Genomic DNA, 12,264 nt, shown 5'->3' with positions numbered 1-12,264 from the left:
GTGTATTATTGTTAAGTCCTAAAATGTAGGTGCTTTTTCAATCATAGAAGGCTCCATGCATGAACACCAGCAACAATAATTAGAATTAAATTGTTTCCCTTCAAAAGAAAAAAAAATAAAGGCTATCACTAATTTGGGCTTTAAATTTAAAGTTTGTTTTGTGTGTTATGTGGATATATTCACACAGTAGCTGCTGTTCATACACCAGCACAAATGAAGGCAGAGTATTCTTATATCTAAATCATCAGCTTATTAATAATCAGCATCAAACAGTTTCCATTTAGTCAACTGAGTAAATACATCCTTTCATAAATTATTTGAATACAGCAGTCAATACTAAATATGTAAAAGAATTAAATTCATTTATTATCATCTGTGTTGTGAACTTTTGACAATAAGAGGCGCAGCAGGAGGAATGCATGAAAGCTCCACTGTACAATATTTTATTCATCAGCTGAAAGAAAATCCACATTTGGAAATGTCCTGCATGCGAACAGAGTTCAAGACTTAAATGTTTGGAGCTCTCTTATATGATACGAGTTTAAACAAAACTATTACTTTGCTGCCTTTATTTCAAGAATGCTTTTAATCAAGCTGTGCACAAGCTGATCAGTATTTTTGACCGTGAAGAGCTCGTCCAGAGATACAGGAGAAACCAGGGCACCGCCATCCTCTTACAAAACCACTAAACCAAATCACTTTTTCCATTTTTCCAAATACTTGTGAGTGCGGTCACACTGTGCATCTGTGTAAAATAAACACATGGACAAAAGGCAAAACACTGACAGTTTAGTAAAATCCAACATTGCTGCTCTTTACAAACTCAGTTTTAGGTTAGAACATCAAACACCAGTCGAGGTACCAATTTCATTCTGGGGAAAAAGCCACTGCCATCACCGTCCACACACACTTCTTCATCTGTTTCAATTATTTAAAAATTCAATGACTTAAAAAGAACATTTTTATAATTCTGCTGAAGCAGGTAAAAATTCTATTAATGCTAAATGTTAGAAAAATAATGGAGAGTAAAAGAAAACAGAATAACATTTTCTGTCTCTGAAGTGCATCAAGAAAATCTTTATTTAATCCTCACACCTGGAAAAACGAAGGAATGTGGGTGACGCACAAAGAAAACTTGTTTGCTGGATTACGTGAACATTGAAATTATTCATTGCATCAAATATGCAAATTTAACAAAAAACCTCATGTGTGCTCAACTTGTCATCACTTTCAGTTGCACTAAACCTGTAACAACCTGCGACGTGTCTGTTCTTAAACTGTGAACAAGGTGCAGCCTGATCAATAATCAGGAAAGAAAGGATGGGGGGCAAAGAGGCTCTGAGAAAACAAGGAGACCCCCACATCTCTCAAGCTTCCTGCAGCCGATTCATTCTGCTGGGCTCATTTTAGCAGCCCAATCTCAGCCTTTTTTAAATTGTCTTTAATAAACTATCATTTACTCCTTCTGTTCAAAGAGCAATATGTTCTAAAGCTGCAAAGGGAAAAGAGACAAAAACAGACAAAAGAAAGAGAAACAACCCCCCCTCCCCACACCCACATTCCACTGGCAGTGAGTCACAGGTGACCTTTGACATGTATGCCCCTTCCATAGGCCGCCACCTCCAAAGGCAGTTGAACACAGATCCTCTTAAAATGTACAATTTGTGTTCTTAATGCTAATTTAATTCCAAGCACACACACAATGACAAGCAGGCACACACGTGCCCGGCGTCCAGGAAGAGGAAGATAGAGAACAAGGGCTCACATGACAGCCTAACCCTGGCCAGGTCCAACGGGTTACAACACCATCACAACAACTAGCTTAGGCAATCGCTGGTGTTACCCAATGCTGCACAGGGCCACAGTTCACACCTAACATAACAGCGCCGACGCTGCGAGAAGCACAGTGTGGATAGGTGGTGCGCTAACCTGAGGCACTCTGACCTCTTCGTCTCTCTTCGAAACACTAACACTGCAAATTTCTCGTTAAATCGGCTTTCGTGGCTTATAAATTGCTACTGTTCCAACTGAACTTTATTAAGTGTTGGAATAACGGAATTAGGGGAGGAGTGCGATTCATTTTATAGTCGGGAAAATTTTGATTCACGTGCAAATGTTGTAAGGTAATCTGTGTGTGCCTGTGGGTGCGTGTCTATTCCTCCTCCAGTTCGACCGGGCTTTTTCCCAATGACTTCACCACTAAAGCATGGAGCCCACTCCTGGACGGAGATCCCCCTGCCCAGGGTGTTTATCACATCCCTGCTCTGCAGCCATCTGTGTCAGCCAGCACACATACATACACCTACATATACAGAAGCATAGACTCGTGTTCTCCTCTCCGCAGAGCTGCCAGGAAATTAGGGGGACCAGTTATAGCTTTCTATTATTCCTCCCACATGAAACACTGCTGTAGTCCCTGTGACCACCCACCCACCCCAGGTTCAGGTCAGCGTGCCTACACAAACTCTCTTGGTGTTGGGGATGTATGGAGTTGCTGGGGCACCGGGTAACCAGGCCTGGACCGCGGGGTTATTCAGTGAGTCACACTTGACTGAGACGCATCCAGACAAGTCAAACTGTTCAGGCTACAGCAGCAGATGCATGAGAAGATGAGAGATGTAGGTGTCTCCATCTAACCTGTGATGTCAGGTTTGTGGGGACAGTTGTGTAGCGGGATCTATAATGACATTATTTCCTATGAGACGACACCTAGCTCTTACAAGTGAGTTACAAAAGGGAAACTCTGTTTAAGAAAACCCTCAAAAATACCAGAGTGGGGAAATGAATCTGTCACACCGCGCTAGGTTTACGTGAAGAACAGAAACTCTCCAAGGTCACATATTTATGAGACAATCATCAGTCAAAGCAGCACATCAGTCGCTGAGTAACAAGGTATATGTGTGTACAGTACACTGGGGAACTATACAGTCCCTCTGTGGTGTGTCATATATGTGAAATGCTAGTAGTTTGTAACCACACAGGTTAGTAGCTACCTGCTAAAAGCCACAGGATGCTATATAGCTTCCGCTTCAAAACTATACGTTGCGAGAGTGAAAGTTTTAGCAAATGAGATGTATTGTTGTCATCCAGGTAAGGAAATCCCAAAAGTTTGAGAAGATGGAGTGTTTTTGTAACAATGTTTCATTTCATTTATTTATAAAGCACATTTAATAACAACAGAGAACTAAACCATAACATTAGCAACATCAAACAGGTAAGAAAAAAAAAAAAAGTACACTCTGCTGAGCCACACATTACATTTAATGATGGCGTATAAAAGGACAGTTGCCACCACACCACTGTCTCGCTGTCTCACCCCGGCTGATCGCATCATGAATGCGTTTGGGTGAATAGGCCTGGCAGTGGAAAGACTGATCAATGCCATCTTTGTCAGTACAGTTCTCAGGTGACCAACAGAGCCAGTGACTAATAGTATTGAAAATACTCCCTTCCTGCACTTTGGGTTAACAGGAAGACTTTGCTCATATGCTCAATAAGGGCTATTTATAGGTGCAGTGAGGTGAGGTGACAGTTCACCATTTTCAAAAACGTTCAAGGTCCAAAACATCACAGCAAAACATGCAGTTCAATGCGCTCTTCTTTCTAAAATTGCAAGAAATCTCACTGCCACAATTGGATACCTTCTGCTTCAATCAGACTAATGCGGTGCCAGATCATTCAATCCCTTCCTGCCTGCGAGTGCACCATAGCTACCTTTACGCCAGACACCCCGTCATTCAGTACGAAACCACACAAACCTAGTTTCTATATGAACGAGGCGCGAGTGTTCAACGCAAGTGAAATTCAGTGGAAACAAGCAGTAACAGACCTTAAACACCAGAAGTTGAGTATGTGTGCATAAATAACTGCACTTCTGTGAACACCCAGAATAGTTTGATTTGCATGGTTCTCAGTAACTTCTCCAGCAGCCACAGCTTGGTTGTTTTATAGTTAACGTCCACGGGAAGCTGCGCTGACCCTGCACTCAAGAGGAAACTGAATCTAAACGGTTCCTCACAAGCGACTGAGTCTCACTTCCATCACTTTGCCATTTTCAAATACGCGGCGTTGGTCGTGTTTGCTTAGAAGGATTTTTTTTGTCACAAAACAAAAAGTAAATGCTGAAAATAATCTGAGACATAATCCAGCTGAGTTTACAGACTCATTGTTATTCCACCAAGAGTACCTAATACATTACAATCGTAGCACAACACTGCATGTAAATGCAAAGCCTAACTTGAAATGCTCCTCTATGATTCAACGAGTGGTTCCCACTATCACCCACCGGCCTGCTCTGACCTGTGCCTCCTCCTCCCGAGCAGGGCTGCATGCTGGGATCTCCCAATGCCTTATGCAGCAGAAACAGCCATCTGGAGGCCCATTGTGCTGGTAATCGACTCATGTCTTAGAGATGGGCTCGCATGGAAATAGGTGCATTCTTATGAAGACGTGCTGGGGTTCCCCGTGGCCTCAGCACACCGGTTTCTACAGCACAACCTATTCAGGTCTCGACTCCTCTCTGCATGTCAATGGTTTTCTCTCAGAGTCTGACAAAGACTACCCTTCCCTTCATCCATGGCTATGAAGGAATTGTCGAGCTCCATACAAAACAACCTACTGCTGACTTAGTGAAGAACAGGGTGTAAAGTCAGAAGATGAGATAATATGAAACAAATTTCTCATCTGGCGTTTAGAGAAAGTTCATCCAGTTCCACCACAGGGACCAGTGACAAGCATAAACAACTGGATCGCTGCAGTTTGTCTTCCAATTAGAGAAAGCGTCTGTTATGTCCTGTCCAGTTATCGGTTACAAATGGTTGATGAAGAAATGGCACGAATCAGAGTAAACTGTTCACCCGAACACTTACAAAAGATCAACGAGAGGATGGAAAACTTGGATTCAAACACAGGAAGGCTCCCTGTTCCACTGCCACATGTGCTGGGTGATTTTGAGCTGCTGCTGAGATAAGAGAACGGAGAAAAGGGAGGAACAGACAAAGAGTCCAGGTGTTACACGAAGTCTAGAATCAGGGTGTTTCCCACTCTGTCAGAAAGTCACTTCTAGCAAGTTTAAAACAAACAAACAAAAAACTCCTGAATTAGGAAAATGTTGACATCAGAAAATCTGCAAAAAATGTGCAAGGATATGAAAAATGAGCCTTTTAATTAAGAACAGGAGCACTATGTACAGAAAGCCTTACTTAACGTGAGTCTGCAGAATTTCCTCCTGACCTAAACGACTGTCCACACGGCTCATCGTGCAGAGCAGACATCTGAACATTAGTCACAGGATGAAAGAAACCTAGCAAGTCTGATCAGACCCTCAGCCTGTCTGACCTGGTTATCTGCTTCTTTTATCAGCCCTGAAGGCATCTGAGGAGGGTTTTATTCTGACTCTGTTGCACTTCAAAGCAAAACTATCTTCATCATTACCCTGCTGCTACTGACAGAAACCTGTGGATGTAGCCTTGAATGCTCGGCTCAGCAGGATAAGAGTGAAAACTATCTGCCAGAAAACTGTTTCAACAATAATGAAGGAGTAATAGACCAGGTTTGACCTGTCTGACCTTTTCCCCAAACAGCAGTTAGAGAAACGGCTGAAAAAGAAAGAAATTCACTGAATAGTTGAAATGAAAAATTATTTTTCCAACAAACCTAAATACTCAAAAGGAACAGCAGAAAAGCAAACGTGTAATGGCATTTTAATCATTTATATTTTGTGCACATTCTTAAAAATAAATAAATAAATAGACAAATAAATAAATAAATAGATAAATAAATAGACAACTGTACTTAATTTGTACTTAATTGTATTTTTGTATTTCCTTCATATATCTGTACCTGAGCTGAGGTGACGCAAAAATTTCCCCGTTATGGGATCAATAAAGTCTTATCTTATCTTACAAATAAATAAATAAATAAATAGACAAATAAATAAATAAATAGACAAATAAATAAATAAATAAATAAATAAATAAATAAATAAATAAATAAAGGCACATTTTATTTCTAGCCGGTAGATAAACGAAGGAAAAACTGAAGTTGGTCATTTTTTGGTTGAGAGGTAATAAAAATTCCTGTTGACAGTCTTAGAGCCTCGTGATCTTCTTATGAAACTGAATTTCAGTCAATGAATTTCAACACTTTCCATTTGTCATTCACAGAAAAACGACTTCCCCGTTTTAAACTGATCGCAGACGACCAAAAACTAAAACATCTTTAAAAAGAAGCTCATTCAAAACTCGATTATGACGGTCAGCAGAGAGCACGCCAAAACTCTCGTCTTCAAACACATTTTACAAACAAAAAGAGGTGCACACACACGCACACACACACACACACACACACACACACTTTTGTTCTTATCACCAAAAATGCACATTTTGACTATTGTGAAACTAGAGGCTTTTTCGCACTGCAGTAAATGTTTCAGGGAATTCACCCGGCTCATTGTTATTTTAATAACAGCCATGCTCGGATTCACCGGCACTGAAAATGTTCCACTCTGTCAGAAAGCTAAATACTGGAATTGAACCTTTATCAACTTCAGTACAAATCCAAAAGAAGAGGTCAAACAAAAACACTCTGATACGTGGCAATAAAATCAATTTACCAGGTGTAAAAATAAAATAAGTGACTTGTACAAAAAGGCTTGAGGTGCTGCACCCAGAGAGACTGCAGCCACTGATTTCTGCGTCATCTGTGTGCGTGTGCCAGCGAGCTCACCTAGAGCAGGAAATGACTTGTATTGTATTATGTCATGTGAGGATGAAATCACTAGAGCCAAAGTCCAACGGTCATTCACCCACTAAGGCTGGCACTGGAGTCAAACCAAAACAAAGACGCATATTAAGAATCCAAAATCACGACGCGAACGACGGCGAACCCCACGTCCAGAGTGCGTTTCACTAAAAGTATTTTGGGGACGTGGCTGTCAATCAACATTTGAAGTCTGATCATGTCAAGTCAGAATTTCACTGTTTACATGAACAGAAAAGAAATGTAAGAAATCAGCTTTCAGAGCAACAGGTCAGCTTTGAAAGATTCAATATTAGCAGGGGGGAGGAAATTTTGGAGAATAGAACAGAATAGAATAGAATAGAATGCTATTATTGTCACTATACAGTTGTACAATGAGATACAGAGCATCTCCAACCCAGTGCAAATAATATATAAAATGTCCAAATAAAAAAAGTAAATAAGTAAATAGTGTTATGTAGGAGCTCAGGTCTGTCTGCCGACCACCAGATACAGAACGCGACACATGGAGTAGTGCGACTTTGTTTTGTTTTGAGAAAAAGGGCATCCAGAGGATAAATGGTTGAGTTTGTGTGAGTGTGTGCACACCGTGCAAGCGCACAGCAGGTGGGAGCAACTGCAGATTTGGTGTGTGGAAAGGTGCACAGTTATTTGAAAGCACCTCCACAGTTAACGTGGCAGAGCGCTGGTGCAGAAAGGGTTCAATTGGAAACGCTGTCACCCATTCATAAGGTGACGTGTGACTGAGAGCGAGAGCAGCATCGAGAATCAGAGGTGAGGATAGAAAGGGCTCGGCGAGGAAGGAAGCCGACGGTTGACAAGTTGTAATGAGTGAAACTTCCTTTAGAGAAGAAGCGAGTCAGACTGAAACCGGTCAGGAACCAATGATCTGCTGCCTTCAGTCTGCAGTTCAATGAACAGTGACTGCTAGCAGCCACATGTCTTTCACAATTCACGCTACAAATTACACACACACACACACACACACACACACACACACACACACACACACACACACACACACACACACACACACACACACACACACACACACACAGCTTTTGTGCCTTTACAACAGAATTTAATTAGTCTGTATAAAAACTAAAAACACAGTGAAAAAACACTTTGACTGCAGACGTCCAGACTCACAGCAGACACACAGTAAATGTGCAAAGTGACAATAACAGTGAGGAAGAGAGCTGATGCAACCTGACCTCCTCCTTTCAGCATGTGTGCGAGTGCACCTACGAGTGTGTGCGTGTAATATAAATGGCACTCCCACCAGCAGGTGTGTCGGTTTCCAGCTGCAGGCCCCCGTATCGCTACAAGGACACCCATCACGGCCCCCGTCAGCACCCACTCCCAACTCAAGGATCTTTCAGCTTCATCGTGGCCTTAATTTCAAGAAGCCCGTATTTACTGTGTGGTTCATTTTTACAGGATGTCCACTACACAGATAAAACCTGTCTCTCCAACCTCCTCCAGAAACTCAGCATTTCCTCCACACAGGGTTGCAGGTCAATCAACCCCCGGCACCGTCAGCTCGCACATGAAAGGCCTCCTCGTACCAGCAGCAGCTCTCTATGATCACGCAGACACACGGGAAACAAAACATGTGATAAACCAGGGACGAGGTTTCTGCCATAGTCAAGAGCTCATTGTGAAGCAGTCAGAACATGTTCATGCTCATAGTCATCATCCAGTGGAAAAATCCAGGCCCTTAATCAGCACACAGACTGTCAGAGCAGAGCGAGGAGCGAGGGGCGAGGAGCGAGGGGCGAGCTAAATGTGACAAAAACCTTGTTTCGAGGTCTGCACAACGAATCTCAGACAGAGTAAACATCTGCTGAAGTCCCTCACTGTACACAGCGTCTGTCAGGACCTCCGAGAGCAGGAGGCCCACTTGACACAGTGGGGCCTAAATGCCCCATCGCCACCCAAAAAGTCCCTCATTCATCACGCTCTGCATTCACTCTTTGGTGCGTAGTAGTACTTTTGGTGACCAAACAGGCGCACACACACACACACACACACACCCGGTGAGGGTTACTCACCCGATTAGGGAGACCATCTGCTCCACTATGTGCTTACTGAAGGTGATGATCACAAACAGTTTCTGTATGACAAAGAAGCACACGGAGGAAGAACACGTTAGTCGTTGAAGCGTGAGGTCAGCAATAGCGGGAAAAGCAGTAAAACATTATAGTTTGACCGGTAATCCTTTAATACCTCCTTTCTCACACAAACACTCACACTACTCAGTTTCCCCAATCATGTGTGTCACACAACCAAAAAGGTTTGGTGTGAAAGCAGAAACAAAGGGCAAGAAATCAGAGCCTGCGACACATGTCAGCGTATCACCTCGGCTGCCGTTAGAACAGCCGGTGTGTAACGTGCACACTGACAGAGACATGGAGAATCAGATGTGTCATGGCTCCAGAGGGGCCTGCATCCGGCTCCTGTCCAGGTCCTGCTTAGTCACCAGCACAGAGGCGACAAACAGGCGTCTGCCGGTCATTCCAGCTTTGGTGCTGGTGGGAGGGGCATGCAGACAATAATTGACCACTAATTTTTCAAGGTCCTTCAGTTATTGTCTGTTAGTGTGTTCTTCTAAAAGCGCATGTGTTTGTTTGATCCACGAACCTCTCGCCTGCCTTCACCATGAGGAAGACTACAGCAGCCGAGCCGTCATTACAAACTCGTGTTGTGCAGCAAAGGATCGTTCAAACCCACAGAAACAGTTTGCAGGAGACACTAAATATATACTGAAAATTATAGGGAAAAGAGATACACCAGCATTTTCTATATCGTGTAATGACGGAGAGCAGCGCCGTCAATTTAAATAAGAACAATTTAAAAAACAGAGTCACAATTTGCAGTGATGTAAAGTGTGCTGACCAACACAACACTTGGAAATCGCACTATTCACCTCCAACACCATTTGGAAAATATAAATGTGCTGACAAAACCACGGGAAATACACAAAGCGCAATCATTTGATAGGTGAATACAATTTTTTAAAAACGTGATCAGCTGAGCCAGGCTGCACTTAGACTCAGTGTTCAGCTCTGAGCATCACAGGAGGAGAAACTGAACAAATGACAGGCTCGCAGTCAAAATGTTACATGTTGCAAAAATAAATACAGAACTATATATAAACTGAAACTTTGTATCTGACACAAAACAAACAGCAAAAACTCAAAATCTTACCAAGTAAATTTGTCTCATTTCTCAGCTACAGAGTAACGTTTCACTCAGATATATCCACTCGTGTTTTTTCCACGCTGCCGCTTGGATCACTTGTTTCATTGGCAGATTTTTTTGACTAGAAATGAGACAAATAGACTTGGTAAGATCTGGAGTTTGTTACAGTTACAGAAATTATTTAACCTGAAATGAGGCGTTTGTGCCCCCACAGCTGACAGTTGATCTGTTCTCCCACACAAAGCATTGATGAGCACACACACACACACACACACACACACACACACACAGGAAAGCTGAGTAACGTCTGCTCTCACACGCCTGAAACGCTGAACTCTGCCCGTCCCAGTGCAAATGAACCTTACAGGCACACAAACATGGGACTAGCAGCTCATCATTGGACTGATGGGAAGCAGCCATGTTTCACGTACATACATGTTCTGACAACTGTTTTCAGAATATTTTAATATTTGCCATGTGACCATCACAAACACATGTTCCTCCGCTGCGTCCCACAGCCACCGACGGTAACCTCTCACACCTGAAGCTCAATGAGCTCTGAAAGCAGGAAGCAGAAATAAGACGGCGAATGAAGAGAACACACCTGAGCACAGGTACAACCCCAGATCATTTTGAAGCACACACACACACACACACACACACACACACACACACACACACACACACACAGCCTTAAAACCCCCCTTTGTCACCTGCTCGGCCGTCTCGTAACACTTCTTGTTTTCTGCACAAAGACGTTAAACTCAGATCATTTGCATGAGAAACAAACTTTCAGAACAATTAAAGCGAGCAGCTCCAGGGGAGCCTGCAGAGGGGGGGGGGGTCCTTCTTTACATGACACAGAGGGCCACACCTCTGTCAGCGGGGGGCCCCTGGGAGCCCCGGGTGTAATCTAGCACTCTGTGTGTGATTGTTCCTGCCGTGCATGTGCAGCCACCACCTACACGTCCTCCTTTACCCCCCACAGATGTTTATCTGCTGGTGCTCACCGAGTCACACAGCTGCTGTGGAAATGCTTCCCGTGTTTTTAACCCGTCTGTGTCACAGTGAGCAAATTCCTGCGTTTGGTTAGAAAACAAGTCGATCCCCCGACGGTGATCGCAGACATGCCACAAATTCCTGGACGCAAACTGAGGATTTTCCAGGATTAGAACAAGTATTTGGGAAGTCTCCTACCTACAGCTCCTTATTCAACAATGCAGGATGAAGCTGCTTCCTCCTATAGCTTTGGACCATCTACACACAGTACAGGCTCTGTGCTGCTGCAGCTGCACTCACAAAATGGTTGACTCCCCCCCTGCTTGGCTGCACAAAATGGCCTCCTCACTCCGGAGCCGACTCCAGAGCAGTCACTGCATCAGTGCGACTATCTCATGCATTTGTCCCCATTAAAGACGCACTTGCATCTCTGCGACGCTTTGTTTCAGCACAGAATCGAACATTTCACAGACACACACACAGATGTGACGCTGCGCATTCACACAGCTCTCTTCTATTATTCTATTTCTATGAGCCACAGAGATCCACGGGGCTTTTTAATGTCGCTTACCTGAATGTGCATTTTGATGAGCGCCTTTCCGATCAGTGTTGCACCAAAAAAAGTCCAGAAGGGGACCAAAAAGTGTCCGCATGTTATTCCTGCCAGGTCGAACAGGGGATTGGGAATCTGAGGAAAATCAGAAGCACAATCAAAGTCAAGAAATGCATCCGTGTGTGTTTAGTGTGGACGTCTGCAGAATAAGAAGGATTATTTTATGGCGTTTTATTACAGAAAGAATCGAAATAAGCTTGTGTGGGACTTACAGAGGCGCAGGCTAAAATCCCAAAGAATCCCACTTTCTGGATCAGTTTCTGTACGCCGACTTTCGCCCGGGAGGAGAAGTCCTAAAAAAAAAAAAAAGAGAGAAAAATGTGCAAATAAATCACCTCCACAGATTTGTTCATTTACACACTGTTAATGAACCGAAGGCTGATGTCAGATCTACAGGCCAGTTTCTTTTAACTCAAAGGTAAAACAGTCAAATTAAATAATTTCCTAATTATCAGCGTCGATTTTAAAAATCAGATCTCACAATGTCTTTAAAATACTTCATTCCGATTCAGTGATAATCATCCTGATCACTGCTGCTTTCTTCATTTTCCTTTTACTTGCTGGTGAAATTCATTTGAAATGAGAAGAAGCTGAAGTTTCTGTTTCAGGGAATTTGTTTTTGAAGCAGAACAAATTTCACAGTTGTGAGAAACAAACGGCTGCAGCGCTGCATCCAAAGAGCTTTTTAA

The 12,264-nt window shown here is 43.0% G+C and overlaps 2 protein-coding genes across 3 annotated transcripts in view; one reads left to right on the top strand and one right to left on the bottom strand.

Annotated features, from left to right (window-relative positions):
- The window catches only part of LOC120720571, a 914,567-nt gene that overhangs the window by 797,241 nt on the left and 105,062 nt on the right, over positions 1–12,264 (top strand). The gene's annotated exons all lie outside the window — the stretch shown is intronic.
- The window catches only part of LOC120722325 (vacuole membrane protein 1-like), a 62,821-nt gene that overhangs the window by 6,717 nt on the left and 43,840 nt on the right, over positions 1–12,264 (bottom strand). For both annotated transcript variants that reach the window (XM_040013296.1, XM_040013304.1), the window contains 3 exons: positions 11,788–11,868; positions 11,534–11,650; positions 8,814–8,875 (listed from right to left, as the gene is read on the bottom strand). In XM_040013296.1, the coding sequence (XP_039869230.1) occupies positions 8,814–8,875; positions 11,534–11,650; positions 11,788–11,868 (260 nt within the window). The remainder of the gene's footprint in view (positions 1–8,813; positions 8,876–11,533; positions 11,651–11,787; positions 11,869–12,264) is intronic.

The sequence above is a fragment of the Simochromis diagramma genome, unplaced genomic scaffold (genome assembly GCF_900408965.1).
Source record: "Simochromis diagramma unplaced genomic scaffold, fSimDia1.1 OVJJ01000123.1, whole genome shotgun sequence".
NCBI classification, from domain to species: domain Eukaryota; kingdom Metazoa; phylum Chordata; class Actinopteri; order Cichliformes; family Cichlidae; genus Simochromis; species Simochromis diagramma.
This window is presented reverse-complemented; position numbering and strand designations above follow the sequence as displayed.